Consider the following 24,171-nt stretch of genomic DNA (forward strand, 5'->3'; position numbering starts at 1 on the left):
AAAATAATTGAATACGTCAATCAATCCTAATTTATGTCATATACTAACATACCAAATCTCGATTTTTTATCTGAAAAAAATAAAAAAAGTTATAGGGGGTTTTGAGACGCACCCTGTATACTGGGTGTTTTTAGGTGGATGTAGTGACATACTGTAGGTAAATATTCTTGTGTTTCAAGTGAGTTACCTCCAAAGTATGGCTTATTGCTAAAATTTTTATCCACTTAGTTAGTGAGGTGGTACATTCGATGAAATTGAGAAGTAAATAATGTTCCTCTTCTGAGAAAATTATTTCTATTTCTTGTCTATCGAGCGGTCGATCCACGAAAGTAACAGTATGCTTCTCTTTTTCCATGTGATGGGGTACCTATAGAAGAGAGAAAAAAAGACTAAAATTGTAATCGTTATTTTGTAAGTGCCGAAGATGCACACAACTGAACATGAAAATATTAAACATTTTAATCTATCTTGCAGAAGTAATTAGTGATGGGAAAAACCGATTAATTTCAATAATCGAGTACTCGAGTTTCAAGCGATTGCAATAACCGAGTGATCGCTCGAGCGAATTATCACTTGTATTTAAAAATACGGTTTCATCACCCGTCGCTTGTTGTAAGTACTCGTTAACTCCAAGCGCCAAGCAGTAAGTTGCGTGCGCAGTGATGAGTGGCAAGTAGCAAGCGGCGAGCGATTTAGACCATGGGCCACAAATATAAGCCCCTCCCCTCCCCGTGGGAATATGTATGTGGGATTTTTTTTTGTTTGTTTTGCCATATAATTTAAGATTTTAGTTGTTTGCCTCATATCAATTACAGCATAGTCCGAAAAACCGTAGAAAAACGGTAAAAGTTTTCACTTAGTTTTTGATGGTGTGTTTATTGGGGAAATAGCTAAAAAAGTAAATCATCAGGTTCCAAATTCTTAATTTTATTTATTTATAACATGAAAAAAATACAGAATTTTAAATTATGGATGCATGCATATCAAATTAAGCAAATCAGAAAATTCCAAAGTTCCATCTGTAAGCTTTCTTTTTCGTCTTCATCATCATGAGGTCTGGTTCATCTCCATCTTCAAACTCATCTGGATGATAGCTTTCCAAAACATCAGTTAGTTCGGGCAGCAACGGATCCCCTTTGATCCAATCAATCTTCAGTTGTCCATTTTCCGATTTCCATGTCTGGACTTAGTATTATGGGCTTAGCGACGTGGGCATTATTCCATTTGTAGCACTGGTAGCTTATACGACGGATGTGGTTTTCAAGAGAAGCTTTGCAAGGCTGTAGTAAACTTAATTCAACACCTTGTGGATCTGTGGAAGCAGATGTCACTGTGGGAGAATATTTTTGTGTGAACAAATCGTACCGTATAGTTTATTTATATCTGTGTATCCTTTATCAGTGTAGGTAAAGTAAGTAAGTAACACACGAATTCCTCTAGGTCTGACATTAGATTTTCTGTAAGTGTAAGTGTTCTCCTAATGATATAATGATAGGCACGAATTTTTTTTTTCTAATTTAGATTTTACCGACAACTTTCCACGCCGAACAAAAGAACTGATGGTGTTACATCCCGATAATGCATGCATATTCAACATAGCATGACTCTTTGCTGCGCCTAAATCCCCAGACATAGTGGTGACATTAATGACCCTTCGTTTGTTTCCAACCCTTGTATCAAACAGTAAAACATTTTCAATTTCGTTAAAATTAGTTAAAGAAAAAGATTCATCGAATGTCTCAAAGAGACCTGATATAGCCAAAAAAAATCAGTAAAACTCCAAAAAAATTGAGACCGTGACTTGGAGTTTTACTGATTTTTTTTGTCTTGTTTAAAAAATTAGTTTATTAAAAAAGTTTAAAGGTTAAAAACATTTTTTTTTCATTTTTTTCTCCGTTTTCTACGTTTTTCCGGGCTATGCTGTAATTGGCATTAGGCAAGCAAAAAATATTTAGCTCACAAATTCCCACGGTGGGGGGATGGGGGATACGAGCCTTCGCTCTAATTCGCTTGATTTAGTTTATTTCAAAGCATTGTCGATGTAGCTCGTAAAATTTTATTCCTCAGATACGCAACGGATAAATATATACGGGGTGGTCCGAATTGTATTCTGGAAACTTCGGCAGCATATTCTGCAGATAAAAATAAGTCAAAAAGTTCCTATAAATGTAAGTACTAAAATGCTTAGTTTCGGAGATACAGGGTATAGAAGTTTCATTTTTATTTCGATTTTTTTCAAATAATTTATGAAGTAACGTCAATATTTGGATGAAAATTTGTGTCTGAGAGTTTTTTGACATGAGAAATTTGATTTTGATGTCAATATGACTCCTACTAGTAGAGGGCGCCACCTACATATTTTTTAACTGGTTTGAAGAGTAATAACTTTTCGTCCGTACCTGTATTAAACTACTGAGTAATAAAATATACATTTACTACGTTTTCTACGTGAAAAAGGTCTCTTGGTAAAAATCGCTACGAGTAATGGTTTTCGAGATATTTGGAATCGAAATTATCAATACCTGTCATCATTGACATAAATTAAACATGTTGACTAAATAGTTATTAGACTGAAATCATAAATTTGAAATGTTTTCAAAAGGTCAACGGAAAGTGTTTTATTGTCATTTTTTGCAGAAACATTTATGATTAATTTAAAAAAATAAAAATTTCCCAAATTTATTATTTCAGTGAAATAACTATCTACTTAACGTGTTTATTTTTCGTCAATAATGACATGTATTGACTTTTTCCATTCTAAATATCTTGTGAACGGTTGCTCGTAGCGATTTTTACAAAGAGATGTTTTTTACGTAAAAAGTCACAGAGATGTATATTTTTTCACTCGGTAGTTTTATACAGGTACGGACAAAAAGTTATTACGCATCAAAACAGTCAAAACATATGTAGGTGGCGCTCTCTACTAGTAGGAGTTAAAGTCCCTAGATATATAAAGTACCGCAATTGGTTTGTTCAATGTTATTGGCGCCAAAATGGCGGATTTTTGGGGTATTTCTGGAAAAACTGTAGTGGTAGGACTGTTTAAATGTCACATTTGTCTGAATTTGTCATGTCAAATGTTGAGAAGCTGTCAATTTCAGGATAAAAATATTTATCCACATATTTTAAAATAATTATAAAGCCACTAAAATGCTACAAATTTTTAGTTAATAATGTATAGGCGTCGATAACTTTAGTGAAGAAATGTGTATTACACGAAAAGGCCGCCATTTGATGTGTTTTCTAACATCGTCGATATTCAATACACGTTAGGTAGTGGATTGAATTTATTTATGCTCCAGTGAATATTTTTAACAATCCTATTTGTAGTATAACCTATTGGTACATAAAACTTCATTATAGAACAAGACAAGACCACAATAGATCTGAGAAGGTCGCAGTGGGTCAGGCCGAGATCAACCTCTAGAAATCTAATCTAGAACAAAACAAAGACCTTACTTGCAAACTACCATACATATCTTTTAAAAAGGATGCTAAGTGTAAATGAAATCTCTACGTAATCATTCCCTAAAATGTTTAGTGTAGTTTAGTTTTCAACATTTTGCAGCAAGAAGTTTAGATAAATCTACAATATATTATCATCAGACCAAACGAAGAATAATTATTTAAAAGAATAAGTTATGTTATGATACATACCGACCTGGTCATTTGATTACTGTGTATAGGATTTTAACGTATAAGACAGAGAATAATATAAATGACCGGTTGACAGACAGAGAGACAGCATCAAAAGGGGCAGGCGAGAAGCCGGTGCGACCGATACAGTGTTGCCGGTTTTTACGGGTGTGGGCAAGGTAAAGCATAAGCATGGTGGGAGAACGCATTGAGAGGGGCGGTGCTTTATGTTAAGGTTCGTATTCACTATCCGAAAGAACAAAGGAATGAAATTCGGTATATTTGGACAGCAAACCGAATGCATGCGGCCGTTCGCCATTCGGTTCGCTCCATCGTCCGTTTCCAGTCAGTATATCAGAGACGTTCGCAAACGAATGAAAATTATAGAACCGCGCGAACAAGACTGGACGTTCGCTCGTTGGATAGTAACATTCGTTCGTTCGGATAGTGAATACGCACCTTTATGTAGATGAAAGGGTGAGGAAAGGAAATAGATCACCTGAGATCCAAACTATTTTTGCATCATTCTTTTCGCCTAGCTGTTTCGGTATGTACGTTAAGTGTTTCAAAAATGGCTATTTATACGACCGAAGAGAAGGTGCATATCGTTAAATGGTTTTACATTTCGTCTAGTGTGGAAGAGGTCATTGGGCGTTTTGTGTTCACCTTTCAAGATCGCCCCGTGCCTTGTGCCACAACTGTACGCAACATTGTCCATAAATTTGAGCAAACAGGCTGCATTGCGGCGTGCAGAAATTGTGACAATAAGGAAGGCGCAGAAGGTGATTCCCGACAAGGAAATTAATATTTGTGCCGCGGTCGAAACAAGCGAACCTTGTTCAAGCCGAAATATAGCCAGAACAAGTTGGTTGCAATGCTCGAACGGTTCGCAGGGTTTTAAAAAAGCATGGATATAAGTCCTACAAAATCAGTACCACGCAAGAAATTTTTCCCGCAGATTGTAACAGACGTCTGGAGTTTTGCGAGGCTGTAAGAGAAAGAGCCGATCGGAATAATTTATTTTTGGAAAATATATTATTTTCAGATGAAAGCCCTTACATGGCTACCACAATCCTTCGATAGTACGTTATTGGTCTCGAGAAAATAAGCACCTTAGTATGGCACTGCGGACACAATATCCACAAAAAATAAATGTTTGGGCTGGCATGCTGCAAAATCATATCATTGGGCCTTTCTTTATTGATGGTATGTTAACAGCTGCCAAATATTTGGATATGCTATAAAACCAAATTGTACCAGCAGTTCGAAATTTGCCAGTCAATTTTGAGGAAGTGTGGTTTCAGCAGGATGGCTGTCCTGCGCATAACGCGCGGAACGTAAATCTGTTCCTTCAAACCACATTTCCCAATCGGCTAATTTCCACACAAGGCACATTAATTGGCCACCACGTTCTCCCTGATTTGTCGCCCAATGACTTCTTTCTGTGGGGATATGTAAAAAACTCCATTTATGGCCATAACCATGAACGACCCATGAATATTGACGAGCTGCGATTAAAAAAATCGTTCAGTCGTTAGAAAATATCCCCCGCTGTTATGTTAGCTAAAGTTAGGTCAGAGTTTTATAACCGTCTTGGCTATTGCGAAGCACAACAGGGAGGTATTTTTGAACCTTTGATTTAATTTTTTATAATTATTTTGCTAAATGTCCTTTTTTAAAGTTGATTTTTAGTCATTTTTTTAATGCTTGTTTTAACTTATGCTGAAACAGCAAGCAAAAACATGGAAGCAGTATAGATACAACCGGACGTTTAATTATTTTTATTGTTAAAAGATTAAACGTCTCGAGATGTATGGATAACCTTCAAAATCGTAAATATATTGTAGAATGATGTACACCAACCCTTTCAAAATCCGACTGATTTGATAAATGTGTCAAAGTATGTCTACCGTTCTAGGACTTCGATACTATCAGTGTTGCCAGATGAAGTTTTGAAAATTTCCTGAAGCCTGGTTGGCACGGTCAATCAACCAACAAAAAATATTCTTTTAAAATATTTATCTGATGATACTTTTAGAAATGCCAAGTTTGAGAAAACAAATTAAATACACACACTAAAGTGTGTCCAAAAATATGCTTTCTAAAAAGGTATTTCCTGTAGAAACCTTAATGTTAGGGAATATTACCTAGACCTGGCATCTACGGCCATATTCTCTCCCACCACTTGATTTGTCTTAGCTGATTGGTCTCACCCCGCCTCTCGAAATGTGGAAGCCATGCATATCTCTTCGCACGTGTCGCCACCAAACCAAACCAAACTCTTGAGTCATAGGCGTACTAATATTTTATTTTCATTTAGATTTAGTATTACAGCCAATTTTAGTTTAAAAGTTTGCTTATGAATTCTGTAAAATTTAATTTATTAGAATTTTAATAATAATCTTTTTATGACAGCTGACAATGTTTAAGATGCAAACAGTGGAACAACGCCTTCACCACGCTGCTTCTTAAGCCCCATACATACTCAATATAAAAAAAACTCATTGACATGATCAAAAAGTTTTATGATCAAGCGGGTTTTGTATCATAAATAAAAACAGATAAACAATTTTTATGTAAAACGACCTTTAAAATTAACATTATAAACATTATGTAACTGTTAAGTGGCATCGTTTTTTATGATTCTAATTGTGCTACACTTTAAAGGGTGTGAAATAAATTACTTATTTATAATAATACTGAATTTATGCGGGGTGGTATAACTAGTGTTATAACGGTTGTAGCTATAGTATTACGGGCAACCAACGGTCCAGCTACGTCGAAACACCGGTTCCCATTAGAACACCGAAGTTAAGCGACGTAAGGCGATACTAGTGGATAGACGGGTGACCAGTTCGAAACTTTGTATCGTGCTGTTGTCCAATAAAGGCAAAAGTGTAAAATATATTGACACACACTGCTCATTCACGCCGGTTCGAGGCCGGAAAAAGGAGACGTTAACTTCAAATCTTTTACTTTACTTTATAGTATTACATTATAGCATTATCATGTCATAATATTATGAAATAATATTTCCTACTACCAATTTTTTTAATATTGGTACAGCAAACTTATCAGTATAAAGTTTTACTTATCTTTATCCTTTTTATTGCTATTTATAATTCTGAATACGAGGATAAGAAATTTTAGTTTTCAGTACGCCTATGACCGAAAGCGAACGTCTACCTCCCGCTTCATCTGCGGGCATAATTGGATGGAATCAGGGATGAGTAAATATAAAGGACCATAAAATTAATAAATTTTGCTCGTCTGCTGCAACACGTAAGAAATATTTATTGATGGATCAGTATGACAGAGAAGTAATAAAAAGGCCGTTTTTTGTGAATAACAAAATGGTATTTGAACATCATATTATAATCATATTGAATTGCCAATAGATTAATTTATCAGCTATCCGCAAGAAAATTGACAATAATAATAAAAACATGACACATGGCAATTAATATAATTCCAAATTAAAAATCGATAAGAGGTTTCATTCATAATAGTAATATAGATATATTTCAAAGAACTTTACTTAAAATTAAGTTTTTTAATTTTGTACTAGTTTATAGCACTTGGTGGTATAACAACAAAATAATATCAATCATTAAATAAAGGATAAACGAACCAATAAATAAACAAAAAGGTTAATTTATTTAATAAAACGTACAACGTAGGGCTTTGTATGCCGATTGTCGTGTGTATGAAGAATAAAGTCAACGTTTGTTCAGTACAATACGATATACTGAAAGAAAAAGACTATAAAATACTGGGGAGAAAAATAGAAGTTTATTACCTATCCACTTAATCCGGATCGGTCGACAGAATTTGTGATATTTACAACATTATATGTTATTAATTGATTATCGGTCCTATTATGTAACTGAGGATGTACGTAACTAAGTAATAGAGCATATTTTTTGTTAGTTTATTTAATGAAGCGTACACACGGCTTTGGTTGCTGATTCTCGTGTGTCAACGTGTTCAGTACAATACGATATATTGAGAGAGATGCTGATGCTCTATTACGTAGACACGTACATCCTTAGTTGCATAATAAGACAGATAATCTATTAATTCCAAAACGTACTAAAAGCGCAAATTCTGTTGTTGAACAATGTAATCAGTATGATTACAGATTAAATAATTATGGAGGTGCATATGAAACATTAAACGATTCATCATTGTGTTAAGTTATACCACGTAATTTAACAAAAAGATCAATCATTTAATGTCTCACTTCACACTGGCTCACTCTATTATTATTTAATACTGATTAGAATGGTCGACAATAGAATTTGCACTATTTACTACGTAATACAGCATATTTTTTGGTTAGTTTATTTAATGATATAACCGATAATGTACACACGGCTTTGGGTGCCGATTGTCGTGCACAGAGTCTATAGACTCTGTGATTGTATAAATGAACAAAGAGAAAAGAGCAAGAATTTTCCCAAGCGTATGAAGTTGAGCTCCGGATTAAGTGGATAGGTAATCATTTTCTCTCCCCGACTTACAAGATTGCCATAGCGATTCACTTCTAGACATGTAGGTAAATGATGACTAAAATAAACGACCCAAGATTTTCTATTGCCGACCAGTATATTATTGTAGTCTTAAAGAAATTAGAATAAAACAAACTATGTTAAATTTATGATTATGATTAAGTGGATAGGTAATAATTTTCTCTCCCCGACTTACAAGATTGCCATGGCGATTTACTTCTAGACATGTAGGTAAATGATGACTAAAATAAACGACCCAAGATTTTCTCTTGCCGACCAGTATATTATCGTAGTCTTAAAGAAATTAGAATAAAATAAACTATGTTAAAAATGTTCATGTATACTACTGAAATGAAGATAATATATTTAAGCTAAATGTAATCTATTACAGTTGTAGTAAAATGAGTAACTAATTGTTGAAAATCCAGATCCAACCCTAGATGCCACATTTTTTTGAACGTCTACTTATGCGGTTTCAAATTTTGATGCAAAATCTGGCAATACCGCTCAGAAGAAATGTTCCCACCCATACCCACCCAACTTTTTTCTCTTTTTAATACATTTGATTTGCCATTAAGCTGCCTACATCACTGTCTTACACGTTAAAGTCCTATACACAGAGTTGACCTGTCCCGATGTGTATATAGATTTGGATGACATCGCTTCAGGTGGTTTTACCAGTCAGGACTAACAGGGATATTAATCAAAACAATGAAAAAAAGCTCAAATAAATTTGATCCTAATAACAAGAATGTTGTTTATGCATATGCTAACTATATAGTTTTTTTCATGGACTTAAATAGATTAGTTTTTTATGTATTTATTGATAGTAATTAATATTTTTGGTTCATATTGTAATTACTAATAGAAAGTAAACAATATAATGTAAGCATGTAAAGTTATATTTAAAATTTGGTCTTATACTGTCAGTTATAAATAAAAGTGTGTGATTTAAATTTGATTTTTATACATGACATAAAATTGTTAAGATTCATTTGAAGTTTTACATATTGTCGAGGTAAAATTATTCCTACTTAATTTATGTATAACAATAATTACAGTTATTTCAATGTTAAATTTATAGCAGTATAACTTTTTTATTATAATGATACTTAAACATTATGACACTTGTTTTAAAAATATAACATTAAATTGCAGAGTAAAATATATTTTAATTGTATTATGTGGTATTAACTTGCTTTTATTCAACTAATAATAAATTTGTTGTATAAAAATCACTCCATAACATACAAACCTTAATTATACAGCATACATAAAGAGCTCCTATGCGTTTTCAAGCTTCTTTCTAAGTTATTTTTAAATTAAGTGCACAATTACATACCTAAAATGCCGAAACTACCTGAAGTAATACTAATTGAAACAATCTTTCTATCAATATATTAATATATTTCAAAAATAGCAGGTATGTATCATATCAATTTAATTATTACATTAATTTATTTGTTTCAACCATGGTTCAAAATTTTCTCGTATAAAAGCCGGCCGTCAAATATAAGTTTGTAGCTTATTCATAGTTCCGGGCTTTTGTTAAATCATGCTTATTTGTCAAAACTAACTACAGCATAACTGGTATAATAGGGAAAGTTTACTTATGGTATAGGTAACCCGTTCTCATCAACAAACAAAGTTTTTCCAATTGTTTCGACTGAATTAAGTACTAAAATTCTAAATGTTATTCCACCTTTATTTCTTCTTACCTATTAACTTACTTCTGTTGGCGTACTTTGCGCTAAAAGGTAACATAAAATAAATGCTAATACAAATGAAAAACACTTGTACGGAAACCATTCGTTTATAACCTCTTAACATATATAAGCCTAAAAAATTAAATTTATGAAATTGAATATTAATATACCACCTGATATTACGTTAAAATGAAGGTAAACTGTAGATAATAAACGTAATTCTATTACAATTAATAAATATTTTATTTTACGGCTTGCCTGTCAATGTTGGTCGGCCATATTGGCGCCGGACCGACCAGCTGCTTAAAAAGCCGAAACAGCGAAATGTTGGCCTCCTTTTTAAATTTGCCGCTAGTTTTGGCGCCAATATGGCGGTAATTGCGGTACTTTATATATCTAGGGACTTTAGTAGGAGTCATATTGACATCAAAATCAAATTTCTCATGTCAAAAAACTCCCAGACACCAATTTTCATCCAAATATTGATGTTACTTCAGAAATTATTTAGAAAATATCGAAATAAAAATGAAACTTCTACACCCTGTATCTCTGAAACTAAGCATTTGAGGACATACATTTATACGAACTTTTTTACTAATTTTTATCTGCAGAATATGCTTCCAAAGTTTCCGGAATACAGTTCGGACTACCCTGTGTACTACATACCTGCAATGTATGTAGAAAATTCGCTCGGCTTTTTATCGAGTATGTCACATTAAAACTGGATTTCAATTTATTTGATTCTAGGATCGCTTGCGTTCGTCGCTTGGCACTCGTCACTTGCATCGCTCGTTCATAATCGAGCGATGTCGGTTATTTCAATAATCGAGTACTCGAGCGAATTTTCGCTCGAGTTATTCCATCACTAGAAGTAATCACATTAAAAACATGGAATGTAAAAAGTTGTGAGATCTCATCTAAAACCAAGTCAGAATATTTTATTCAGTTTCTCTGGAAGCACCTATGCAACAATTATTTTGTTATATTGGAATCGCAAAACATTTTCCGATGCACGTCATCAATCATATCGACATTGACGCTAAAGTCTATAAACCTGACTAAATGAAATTTTGGCGAAAATGTTGAAATTTGTGGTATAATTTAAAATGACGGGCGGCTCTTCGTTTTACTTCATAGAGCAAATGATTGTAACATATATTTTATTTAGATTAAAGCTGCAAAAATTAGTTTAAACCGAATTGTATTATCGCTATTAAGTTTTCAGCAAGGTTGTCCTAGCTGGATAGATAGATACTGAGTTGGTGGTTGCAGAATCAGCTACTGGTTTTAGCCAGTACCCAGGGTCGCGACGGGGACGATTCTGCATGACTCCAATGGGGGTCTAATCCACACACACTAAGAACTACTGCTCTTGCACTTTGCTATTCTGTTGCCGAATATGCCGCACCAGTTTGGGAACGCTCCTGCCATACCAAAAAGATAGACCCGATGCTGAACCAATCGTGCCGTCTAATCACCGGATGCCTAGAACCCACATCGGTTCAACAGCTACACCTCCTCAGTGGGATAGTTCCACCCCACATAAGGAGACAAGTTTCCAGCATGAAAGAGAAACAGCAAGCTCTTTCCGATACCCGGCACCCGCTCTTCTGACAATACGCCGCTGGACCCAGGTTGAAATCTCGAAAAAATTGTCTTTCTGCCGTCCAGCCACTTGATAGCAGCACGGCATCCGCAAAGAGACTAGAGCTGTGGTCAGCAACTTCAACAACTCCAAACGATTTTGCTCTAAGGCCAAAAGAGAGCCTACCACCTGGTGCGGAACAGGCATGGCCGGTGTGGAGGAGTCAGATGCAAGACAAACATGAACCAGTGGGGCTACCTTGACGGATCTGTATCCTGTGAATACGGAGAGGAACAAAATATGAGGCATCTTCTCGTATGCCCAAATTTTCCAAACATATGCAATTAGAGCGATCTGGCGGAGGAAAATACCAACGCTCTGGAGTGTGCCAAGTATTGGATATCCTGTATATAACCGCTGTGTGCATATATATTCTTTGTAGTTTGTCTAATTCTGTACAAGTTTTGTTTCGATTTATGTTGATTGTTTGACTATGTTTTTTTTTAAATGTATAATGTACCTTTTTTTTATTAATTTGGTCGTTTTGTATATTTTATATATGTATTTTTGTATTTCTTGATTTTTTTTTCATATACTGAGTTGGATACGAATAAATAAATAAATAAGCAAGGTTGTCATTTATTATTTGACAATTATCCTAATGTCAGTCATTATTGTGTATAATATCTTGTTGTTGTTGAATCTTTGTGAGTAATTCTCGTTCTATTTTCATAGTCTTTTTTTAAAAAAAAATGTACTTTTAAGCACAAACAGTTCTTTTAAGAACTAAATTTTCGAGTTTTTGTATTGCATTTGTTGAAATTGTGTGTTGAAAATATGTCGAAGGATTTAAACAGTCGAAGCCAAGACCTTGTAGCTTCCCTGATATACTATTTTGAACGAGAACGTGGCAATAAAGGTCCTTTATTCCCTTGACTGCAGTCAGAGAAATAAGTTTGATTGATAAGCACATTACACCACTAGTTTGTGCATTAATAGCACCTTCTTACTTGTTATTACCACTTATGGCGTTGTAAGATATACATCAATAAATAAATAAATAACCCCATAATATCGTTTAGAATAATCTTCATAACGGACTAGTTTTTGCCAATATGTAATAAGTAAAATAAGCTATAAAACAAATAAATCAATTAATTACTAAAATATTAGTTATTAAATTAAAAATAAAACCTAAAAATGCTTAAAAAATGATATAATAAATATATTGTTTGTCACTCCTAAATTAAGATTCATCTCATAAATCCATCACAATCTGGCAGCGCTGTCGCCATCGCTTGTCACACATTTTTATGTAATAATTATAATGACTTGGCAATTGAACGACATGATATTCTACTATAGTAAACGCCACGAATGTTTGGGAGTGATTCATCGCTTGATGAAGTTAGAATCGACACGCGCGCTATCATTTTTACATTAAAAACGTAAATTTTTTACCGCAGACGTAGGTTTTTAAAGGCCCGGTCTAATCATCTGCCTGCGCTCCTCTTTCTTATTCTAAAATGTTAGCGTGATTGACAAAGACGATACTATATCGCGTTTCTTTGATTGATTCGTTTTTGTGCGTCAGTCCATTGGTGTGCTTGCAGTGCGACCAATGGAGCATTCCATTTTATATTTATTACCAAACCAAACCAAATATATGTTTTGACAAGACTTTGACAGTTAAAACACCAAATTACAACAGATTATATATTGATTATTATATCACTTGAAACACCACGGCACTGGAATTAAGTTTTATGTGACCTTGAACAGATTAGTTTACATGGTAGCGACCGATGAATCGCTCCCAAACATTCGTGGCGTTTACTATAATTAAAAAGTTCATTCTTTAGTGCACTGTTTAGATTTACTTAGTGATCAAAATGGTAGATTGTTCTTTTATAATTATGGTGCAGTGCAATTGCCAAGGCATTATAATTATTACAGAAATAAAGATGTCTAATAGATGCTAACAATTTATAACAAAATTGTTAAATAGGTGCTTCCATAGAAACTAAATAAAATAAACTGACTTGGTTTTACACATCTCACAACTATATATTTATAGTGGAAGAATTCTGTTGTGAAACTTAACATTTTTTACATTCTATGTTTTTGATGGGATACAGGTTTGCAGCTTATTATCTTTCATTCCTACATGGAGAAAACTGGTATATGCGCCTAAAATTATATATTGAAAGACATGAAATTTATTTATGTCGCATATAGACGGTTGTAGAACTGAGCCACAATAGGCCGTTGCGGCCATAATGAACCCAGTGGATCTACTCTTAGTACGAATAAAATACTTACAGCACCACTAAACGAATGTTGCCTGATCTTCTCCACTGTAACCCCCAGGAAACTCTTGCTGGTGTCCGAGTGGCCGCCGGGCATGCTCTGCCTGGTGACGCTGGTCCTCGATTTGTCGTGACTGGCACCGCTTACGGACAGTCTAGGTTTCACTCCACCTTGGCCAGCGATACTCTGGCGCTGTTTCTCCTCCCAGCTCTTCAGGGAGTTCTCCAGCGCCCTGTTGCGGCCTAGCATCTGCATGCGGTTCTTGTGCAGGATGCGGATGATGCCGGGCGGTTGGATCCAGGCCTCGCCGTCCACTTGGATAGGTACGCCTTCGTCACCTGGAAGGATTTGTAAAGTATTTAGATCAAATCAAACTTTGGCTGTATTCCGTTGCAAAACCAGGTGAACCAGACCGGTAAACTACGGTAAAGAGCGGTTCCTGAAAAACATCGGTTTGATATGGAACGGTTTGGTAAAATACTGGAAACGTCAAATGTTGACGTTTTCTAAATTTCAATATCTCTATTATAAAATTTATCTTTTATGCACTTTTAATGTACCTATTCTCTGCTTTTACATTTGCTTCTTCTTTTCAATGGAGTATAATATTGAAAAGTACTTTATTAATAAACTGTTAAACTCGTTAGAGAGCTCAAGTGAAGATTTGCATGTTCAGTATTAAAACAGATCAATAATAAATAAACAAATCTAGGGTAAACCAACCAGTGAATGAATGTGGCCCAGTTAATGAACAAAATAACTTTATCTTGCTCTAATAAGGTATACGGCCATTAAACTCTATTTTTGTCCTTTTTTAATCTAATTTGCACTGTGCGTAGTTTACGACTAAGCTTGATTTTCATCATAGATAAAAGAAAATAATCTACATTTTCATGCATCCGTTATACGTTGGTACGTTGGTCCAACGGTGCTCTGATTGGTCATATCGTTTTCGCGCCACTTTTCATCCGTAAATATTTTACTTCAGCCCGTCAAGGGACCCGTTCATACGATAACGGGCGTTTTGACACTTTTTTGACAAATTTAATCTAACAATAATAAAAATATAAGTAAAATAGCAAAATCGTTATGGAAACGAAAATATAAAATAACACCAACGTATATCCGATAAACGCTATGCAATTAATTTAAAAACTGCGTTATTTTCTAACCAATCAAAGTCTTTAAATTCTACCAATAAAATTAATATCGTATCAACGTATCGTCGGACAACGGATGCATGAAAATCAAGTTTAACTTGCTAAAGTACAACCAGTTAATAAACGACACGTGCAAATCGCTGTTCAAAGTTGTGGTCTTACGTTGTTAGTCTTTTAAGCGCCATTTTCTTTAGGGTAAGTAGATACATACATATCCTATTATTAATTATGGTATTTAATTGTTCATAAAATATAAAAGCTTGGCCGTGTGTGAGAATATATATTTCAACAATTCATCGTTATTAATCCAAAAGTAAAACATCTATTATCTTTTAGGTTATATTTTCATTTAATGTGTTTAATAACTGGTGGGAAAACAGTTCAAATTCCAGTGAATGAACGGCTGTTCCTTTACTGGTATTTTATTCGATTATCTGAAATTGCTTTAAAATGACCCTTAAGCTTTGTTTACATATGTAAACCCATTAAAATACCTTAAATGTAATAAAAATAAATGCCAGCCAGTAAATGAACAGGATTTTGAATCGTTTACTTACTGGATATTGTTCCTGTTCATTTACTGATTAGACATAAGACCTTTTTGCAAATGATTTCTGTCTATTATTATTAGGATAAGTGGGCACTAGTTTTTGTTTTGGAGGTTTAATTTTTAGTGTTATAGTTTTATTAAAAGTATTCGGCGGTTACTAAAAATAAATATTTTTTGTTGGTACAGATGTGTACATAAACTTAAGTGATGCCGCTAGGTGAAAGCTTCAACAAAATGGGTAGAATTTCATCAAGAACAAGATAAAATAAAGCGTCAAAAAGAGGAAGACATTAAAAAAAGAAAACTCGATAGAGAAAGAAAGTGAGTGGAACAACAAGAACGAAAAAATAAGATCAGGCGACAGTATGAAATAAAGAGACCTAACAGAGACTTGGGTAAAAACCTGTCACTTTTTGAATTGAAGCTAAAACAAGGATAAGAAAGAAAAACATGCAAAAAACAAGAGAAAAAGTCAGAAAAGCGGAAGCGTGATAAAGATCAGAAAATCGAGCAACAGTATACAAAACGGTTTAACAGAGACGATTCCTCAAGTATGGATGAAAATCTGTCACTATTTGAATTGAAACTACAAGGACAAAATAAGAAAACATACGAAAAACAAGAAAAAAGGTCAGAAATGACGAAGCGTAATAATGCTCAAAAAATCGAAGAATCGGACGAAGAAGGAACTAAGAATAACATCCCCTAAATTGTCATCAATACGTTTAGAAAAATCAACATCAAATTTTGATTTAAGTGTTCGTTTGTTAAAGGTGATTATGTTCTGGTAAACTATGAGGGTTCACATTATCCTGGCCTAATAAAGGCTGTTAAAAATAATGAATATAAAGTAAGTGCTCTCCACAGTACAAAAAAGAACACTTGGAAGTGGCCGTCACCACCTGATCAAATTTGGTATTACTCGGATAAAATTGTGAAAAAAATTGCTGCTCCAATACCTCATAGCGCTGAAGGGAATTTTGTTATTAATATGTAAATGCAGCATAATGTTTTTTATATTATACTCTTACCTGTAACTAGCTTATGTTTAGTTAAACTTGAATTTTTGTAAAGCTTAATTTAATAAATTCGTTAAACAACGTTCATTAACTGGTCTTTATGTGTTTATTCACTGACTTCTATCGTTCATTTTCTAGATATTTCGCTTATTCGCCGAAAATAGACATTTGTGAAACCGTATTATTTTATTTTTGTGTCCAGGTAATATTTTTTTAATTTTTCAATTATAGATAGTTGCCTTTGTACCAGTTTTACCCCATATTATATAAAATAAAAAATCGTGATTTATTTAAAGTTAATACTTCGGTTAACTGTTCATTCACTGGTCGATTGACCCTAATCAATATTTATATTTTTATAGCTTACAAAACACAAGATGAAAAAGATATAAAAACACAAGATGAAAAAGATAAATATAGAAAAATAAATACAGAGATCAAACACAGTTGCACCATCGACAAGAACAACTACTATGAAAAAATATGCCAGGAAATAGAATCTCACGCTTTCACAAATCAACCAGGGGACCTATTTAAAAAGATAAAGTACCTCACAAGAGAATTCAAGCCAAAAACATGGGCAATAGAAGACGATCGAGGACAACTTAAAACCGAAATTAACGAAATAGTGGAACGATGGCGAACATACTGCGGAACACTGTATAAAGAAAAAGATCCTCAGCCTAGTTGCTCTTTCCACAGTGATATAATTAATGAAGAACCAGACATACTGAGATCGGAAATTGAAGCAGCAATAAAAAACCTAAAACATCATAAAGCCCCGGGACCAGATCACATCACGGCCGAAATGCTCCAAGCGTCGGGAGATTTTTTTGTGTGGACATCTTGCACAAGTTATGTAATATGATATGGCATACTCACCAATGGTCATCAGATTGGACCGATTGTTCCATAATAACCATCCACAAAAAGAGATCTCCAGCCAAATGCGACAACTTTCGTACCATTGCGCTAATTTCACAAGCCAGTAAGATTCTTCTTCATATCATTAACGAAAGGTTAAAACCGTATATTCAACCACAAATCCCTCCAGAGCAAGCAGGATTCACAAGAGGTCGAGGAATACGTGAACAAATTTTGAATGTCCGTCAGATTATCGAGAATTTAACAATCCGCTCTATATTTCTTTCATAGAATATCGAAAAGCTTTTGACAAAGTCAAATGGTCAAAACTATGGATGGTTCTTAAAGAAATGGGCGTGCCTCTTCATTTGATTTAATTGATCCAGAATCTCTATGTAAATACCATCTGGTAGAATTACCATCAATGGCGTTACTTCGGAAGACTTCCAGCCTACCTGTGGTGTTAGGCAGGGGTGCATACTATCTCCTCAGTTATTCAATATATATACTGAATATATCATGAGAACGGTCACGTTATGAGGAGGGATACTGGCTGTATGGAAAAACTCATTATACAGGGCAAGGTTCCGGAAGGAAGACCAAGAGGCCGCTCGCCCTCCCGATGGATAGACCAGCTATCAAATATCACCCACAAGCCACTGCACACGCTTGTATATGAAGCACAAGACAGGGAATTATGGAGACAAACCTCACACATCACCTGATAAATTAGGCAGTAATATTTACCTTTACTGCCTTACTGCCTACCTCCATTGCTTTTGGATGTAAATACAAAATATTACTCCAAATTTTAGAAATTAAATGAGAATTTCACTCGAACTTCCAATATTTGCTTGATTTCTGTCACATAAATGCAACCGGAAAAACCAGGCTTCTCGCGCTGGTTAGTTTGGTGACAGTTATAACCGAATTTTTCAGGAACCGTGTTCCGTCATAAGAAAACTTTCAGGAAACCGATAGAAACGGAACATAAAACCATAACCAAGGTAAGCAACGGAATACACCCTTTATTTAATACAAAAATTACATAGTTATATAGGGTGTTTCAAGAAACATGTGCCATTTATCATGGGGAGATTCCTCACATAAAAATAAAATTTATTTTTCATAATAACATAAGTTCGATTCTGCTTTATTTCGTAGCTACAGGGTGTTAAAGTCTTAATAATCTTTCGATTTATTATAATTTTCTTCCAAGTACTTTTAGTGATTCGAATGAAATTAAGGGTAAAAGTTACTATAAGTGCTACATATTTTAATGCTAAAAAAGTGTCGATAAGTTCATCAGGGACATGCATATGAGACTATAATAAAAAAAATATAGAATTAAATAAGCGTGTTATCACGTGGCGTGTTACAAATGTATACACCCTTTCCCACGTCTCAACACGTAGGGTAACGTGGCGTGGCGTGGCGTGGCGTGTTGCTAATGGAGTCCGTGCTTTAGTTTTGATTTACGTTATTGATATTTTTTCCTAACCTTAAAATTTATAATCACCTTTTCCGTAGCATTGAACCGAATAAATTTTACGTCTTTCTAATGTAATAATAATAATAGCGTTTATTTCCAACAGGAAATTAGAGCCCACTTACAGGAAATACAATCTTAAAAATGGGTTGATACTAAACATTAAATATGAAATTTACAAAAACCAAAACCAAAAGAAAACTAAACCTAAATGTATTAATTATGATAATAACAAATTATTAATTATTAAATTATTATTATAAACCATTGCTATACCATTGTTATAAACCATCGTTAACTATTCATGCCCCCCACTCACCAGTGAGACCAAACGACCCACAGAGCAGTCAAACACATTACAGTCAACGGAAACAGAGTTAACGTTGCTACACATAGTGAAAATCGGATCCTGAAACTTAACGTTAGTTCTGGCTCGAAAAAAGCGCAAAAATGGTATTCGCTCTGGAGGTAGGTCGCGGCACCCGGAATGGTATCGTTTCCAAAAGAGTTGGGGAATCTATACGACCATTCAGCAGCTTCCATAGGAAAGTTACTGAGTGAATGATCCTTCTCAAGGAAAGTGGTTGCACAACGAACCGAGACAACAACTCAACGTGATCCACACCTCTAACAGGGTAAACCCCCTCCTCCCTGAACACCAGTTGCTTTAAGAAACGCCTCTGTACTGATTCAAGTGATGCAACATGACAATCATACATTGGACACCAAACGATCCATACTCCAGCCTTGGCCTGACCAACGAAAAATAAAGCAGCTTGAGAGGTTCAGAACTAACAAAGAATTTACAGTTTCGAATAATAAAGCCAAGAAGTCTTGATGAATTCGCAATATAAAGGTTAGTCGGTCGTCAAATACGACACCCAGATCCTTAAACGTTGTCTTTCTAGACAGTATATTGTTGGCAATATACTGTAATCAAACTGCACGGGAACCTGGGTTCTATGATATGACATGACACAGCATTTCGAGGCTTTGAGGCTCAATCGATTCTGAGTACACCACTGGTTAATTTCATCAATATTGCTTTGCAAGAATAGACAGTCCTCATGCCCGTCAATCTGCCAGTAGATCTTCAGATCATCAGCACAAGCTAGTTTTAAGCTGGAAATGCTTGTTAAGAGGCCGTTGATAAATAAATTGAATAGTGGTGGGCCAAGACTGGACCCCTGGGGAACTCCGTAAGTTGGAGTAAATGTGTCCGAGCTGCAACTCTCGACCTCGACAAACTGAAGACGGTCAATGAGATATGAGGACACGAGTGCTGTCAGTCTGTCAGAAAAATTGAATTGTCTACTTAACTTCACTAGCAAAATTTGATGATCGATTTGTTCAGATGCTTTGCTAAAGTCAGTATACACCACATCAACCTGACCCCTTTTATCAAGAACTGAGCTAACAAAGTGTGACAAGGCACAGAGGTTAGTAATACATGATCTTTTAGAATAGAAACCATGTTGGTCATTAGATATTCTGGATCTACACTGCGAGAACAAGGACTTATAAACACGATAATTTCAAACAACTAGGAAACATTACAGAGTATGGAAATAGGCCGATAATTGTCAACTCTGTGGAGGTCGTCCTTTTTATGAACCGGTCGAACTTTAGCTGATTTCCAGGCAACCGGAAAAAAGCCATTCTTCCGAATTAAATTAAAGATGGCATAGTGGAAGGCATAGAATAAACGCGCAATCTTTTACAATGAAGCTGGGAATGCTATCCGGGCCCGCAGTCATTTTGTTCTTAAGGGACCTACTCGCAGTGATAACTTTGTCGACGGTTATTGTTGGGGAGATATCAACAAGATCAGAGGAGGACAACAAAGGAAAAACATCGTCTGCTTGGGCAGAATTCCTATACGCACTTTGGAAAAAGTTTGCAAACGCTGATACAGTTTCTTCTGGGCCCGGAAATGAAGCATCAAGGGGGTCGTACATAGTGGCTGGGAGCAATGATTGACCACGTTTAGCCTTAATAAAGGACCAGAAGGACGAGGGATCAGTGGCGATGTTGGCCTCTGTACGGGTCACATAAGCCTTATAGGCTTCTCGATCTAATATGCCGTATTATCAAATAAAAACGGAGTCAGCGATGGCTGTGAAATGAAGATCGCTGTCATTTTATACGTAAAATTATATAGGAAATGTCATCGATCGTCATTTCCAAGCCAACTGGACGGCTTTTTTTCGATCATACGGTATTAAATCTAAATATAAATAAATAAAAAAATAATGAAAATTAATAATAACCATCGTTCACGTTTGAAGATAAGACTTTCTAATAAATTTATTCTAATAAACGCTTTACCTAGAATGTTTATCTGTATGCTCTGGCACTGAGCGATCCTGTGATGTTGGAACTTCATCATCCTGGAGGCGGCCATCTGCATCGAACCGAAAACCGCGACGACTTCGAGGATTTTGTCGTCAAAGGACGGCGCTAAAAAGACGTCGTCTTCCTTCGTTCCGCCCCAGAAGTTTATTCCGCCCATAAACCTGGAACAATGCAGTGTTAAGTGTGTCTAGGTTTTATTACGACACAGTACAAAGACTAATAATAGACGCGTAAAGCGCGACACAAAATTTATGCGTATCTTTTGATACGTAAAGGCTCCCATACACTTCGGTTAATTTAGGTTATGACCGTACACGATGTCCCATTTTCGTGTGTTTTACAGGCTTTCTCGCTTATCGGTAGGGGTACAAAGATGCGGGTTTCACATCACTATGCTACTTTTTTATGAAACTAAAGATGCTGCACACAGATTTGTATTAGGTCTCATTAGTTCCGGAAGTACAAGGCGAATTTGAAATTGTTATATTTTCGACATCCCCCGTATCTCGGTTATCTTTTTTTACGTTTCTCTTTATTTTACGTAGAATTAAGTGGCTTTCCCAGATTTTCGCTGGAAGTTGTTATTCTTGATATATGACCTAAACTTATGTTTTCTTTTAAATGGGATACCCTGCATATTATTTTTTTTATTTACCTTGTTATGACCACAATAAAAATACAACGCTGCCAAAAAAATTTAGACTACCTATTTTATTTTTAAATAGGATCTAATATAAATAATTTTGACTTCTAATTTGTTGTTTATATTTTGCTGCTATTTAAAAAATAAATAAATGTTTATATTTCATGATTTTAAATTTTGTTGTTAATAGGTATAACAAATTATTACTGTTATTATTATTTATTAAACCAGTCTTTGCTTAAAAAACATTAAAAATCATTTTCCTACATCCAAAATATAAAGTATTATAGCAGTGTAACAACAGAGTATATTAATAAAAAAATGCAAAACATATAGACATACTATCCCTAACTAACTAATACCAAAGAATAATAAAGTAAAGATTTCAGTTAACGTCTCCTTTCTGCTGCCAGGGTTAATCTGGACGGAGCCTACTTTGTTTACGCGGAATCCGAACCGTGGTCCTCGGCCTACCAACATGGTCAGTGGCCTACCAACTTAGGAAGTGTCTAAATTAACTCTTACTCACGAGATATCCGATCTCATCCGGCCTCGAACCAGCGTGAATGAGCAGTGTGTATCAATAGATTTTACATTTTTCCCTTGGACAACAGCACGATACAGAGTTTCGAACCGGTCACCCGTCCATCCACCAGTATCGCCTTACGCCGCTTAACTTCGGTGTTCTAATGGGAACCGGTGTTTCAACGTAGCTAGGCCCTTGCCTTTCCAAAGAATAACATTCTTTGTTAATACCAACTAATAGCAATATATGGCAACAGCGCCCTTCATAATGTATTTTCTGTGTAAATACTAGCACCTCAATAAAAAAACAATGTATCATTTGCAATATTATTGAACACACATTGAATATTGGTACACTGGTACGCTAACTGCCTATCTTGTGATGTCACGTGAATTATAAGTACTATTGCTTACCTGGGAATGTTTAGTATAACAATTCCTTGTAAGCTAGGTAACGGTATTCTTTGTCCATCGCATTCCAGTTGTACTCGTTGTTCCAAATTTTTAAAGGTCCGTTGTAACAATTCCTTTCCTCCTAGAACGCCATACCACAAGTAGTTTTTTGCCCGTGATCTGCATTTTTCAGGATGCTCTAGAACAAAAAAAGATACATGTATATTGAAATTACTTTTTTTGGTTCGTGTTATTAGGTGTGCTTTGTGTTATTTTAAGTGGAGGAAAAATCGAAGGAAAATTAATTGTAGACCCAGAGCACCGTTTATAGTAAATAAATAATCGGTGCCCAGAGAGCCACCAATAGCCGCCACTAAAGTTTGTATACCATCTCGTATATGGTACTAAAAACTGGAGTAGGTAAATAATAGATTTTAGTACTTGAGAAAGGTACTGGTTTAAAAAATTAAAATTTAAGTTGTTTAATCAACTTTTAGGTATAAAATTGAGTAAGTGTTACTATTAATAAAATATTTTGTTTTATTTATGTTGTGTTTTATTTATTCCTGTGCAATATTTAAAAAAAATATATGCACCAATATTTTTTTTTAAATAATAATATATAATAATCTCAAGTACTAAAATCTTTTATTTACCTAGTCCAGTTTTTAGTACCATATACGGGATGGTATACAAACTTTACTAGCAATAGTTATATTGGTAAATATAATAATAATTGCAGAAAGTTTGTTGAAGTTTGAAAGTAAGTTCTTTTTAATATTTTTTTTGGTATGTGGTGTTTTGTTTAAAATACACTCTTGTTAGTTTTGTATTAACACAGACGGTAATATAAAAAAAATTCTCGATTAGAATTTTTCAGTTATAGGTATACAGTTTTTTTTACAATTAGGCCAGTAAGCGAGGGTTTTAGGCTCGGAATTCTGAACACCTACACCGATTGACGTGAAATTATAACAGAGATATATGTAAGAAACAAAAGTTACATAGTAGCGATGTGTGCTCTCACCCTGGGGGTGAGTGGCACCTCTTCTCGGGGATGAAAAATAAATCACCCATTTTAATTGCAGAAATCAATAAAGGGATGAATTCTAAGCAAAAAATGTTCTATAACATTTTTTCAGAAAATTAATATTTTCCTAGATATTTAGGATTGAAAATGTTGATTTTTCATCTAAAAACTGCATATTTTTCTGCCATTTTTTGTAAATAACTCGAAAACCTTGCTCGCAAAACGATATAAAGCAAAAATGAAGCTTTTGGAATAACGAATCGATTTGTTATTAGTTGATTACCGTAGGTGTAATAATAGTCGAGTTATCACTCTGTAAAGGTGATTTTTTGTTTTTCGAAACTAAATTGCAACATTTTACCCTAAAATAATGGCGAAAGAACACATTTTTCGAA

The 24,171-nt window shown here is 34.7% G+C and overlaps 1 protein-coding gene and 2 long non-coding RNA genes across 3 annotated transcripts in view; 1 reads left to right on the forward strand and 2 right to left on the reverse strand.

Annotated features, from left to right (window-relative positions):
• Positions 1-24,171, reverse strand: part of LOC115883989 (diacylglycerol kinase eta-like) — a 186,797-nt gene that overhangs the window by 18,137 nt on the left and 144,489 nt on the right. The window contains exons 10-13 of the mRNA XM_030902415.1: positions 22,768-22,945; positions 21,159-21,346; positions 13,761-14,086; positions 188-367 (exon numbers count right to left, since the gene is read on the reverse strand). Coding sequence (XP_030758275.1) covers positions 188-367; positions 13,761-14,086; positions 21,159-21,346; positions 22,768-22,945 — 872 coding nt within the window. The remainder of the gene's footprint in view (positions 1-187; positions 368-13,760; positions 14,087-21,158; positions 21,347-22,767; positions 22,946-24,171) is intronic.
• On the forward strand, positions 3,173-3,632 carry LOC115883990. The gene is made up of 2 exons (XR_004050484.1): positions 3,173-3,273; positions 3,331-3,632. It is a non-coding gene; the product is annotated as an uncharacterized LOC115883990 (long non-coding RNA).
• On the reverse strand, positions 9,676-10,254 carry LOC115883991. The gene is made up of 3 exons (XR_004050485.1): positions 10,037-10,254; positions 9,878-9,985; positions 9,676-9,825 (listed from the first exon to the last, which is right to left on the reverse strand). It is a non-coding gene; the product is annotated as an uncharacterized LOC115883991 (long non-coding RNA).

This window comes from Sitophilus oryzae, unplaced genomic scaffold (genome assembly GCF_002938485.1).
Source record: "Sitophilus oryzae breed Bouriz unplaced genomic scaffold, Soryzae_2.0 scaffold_2008_pilon_pilon, whole genome shotgun sequence".
NCBI lineage: Eukaryota > Metazoa > Arthropoda > Insecta > Coleoptera > Curculionidae > Sitophilus > Sitophilus oryzae.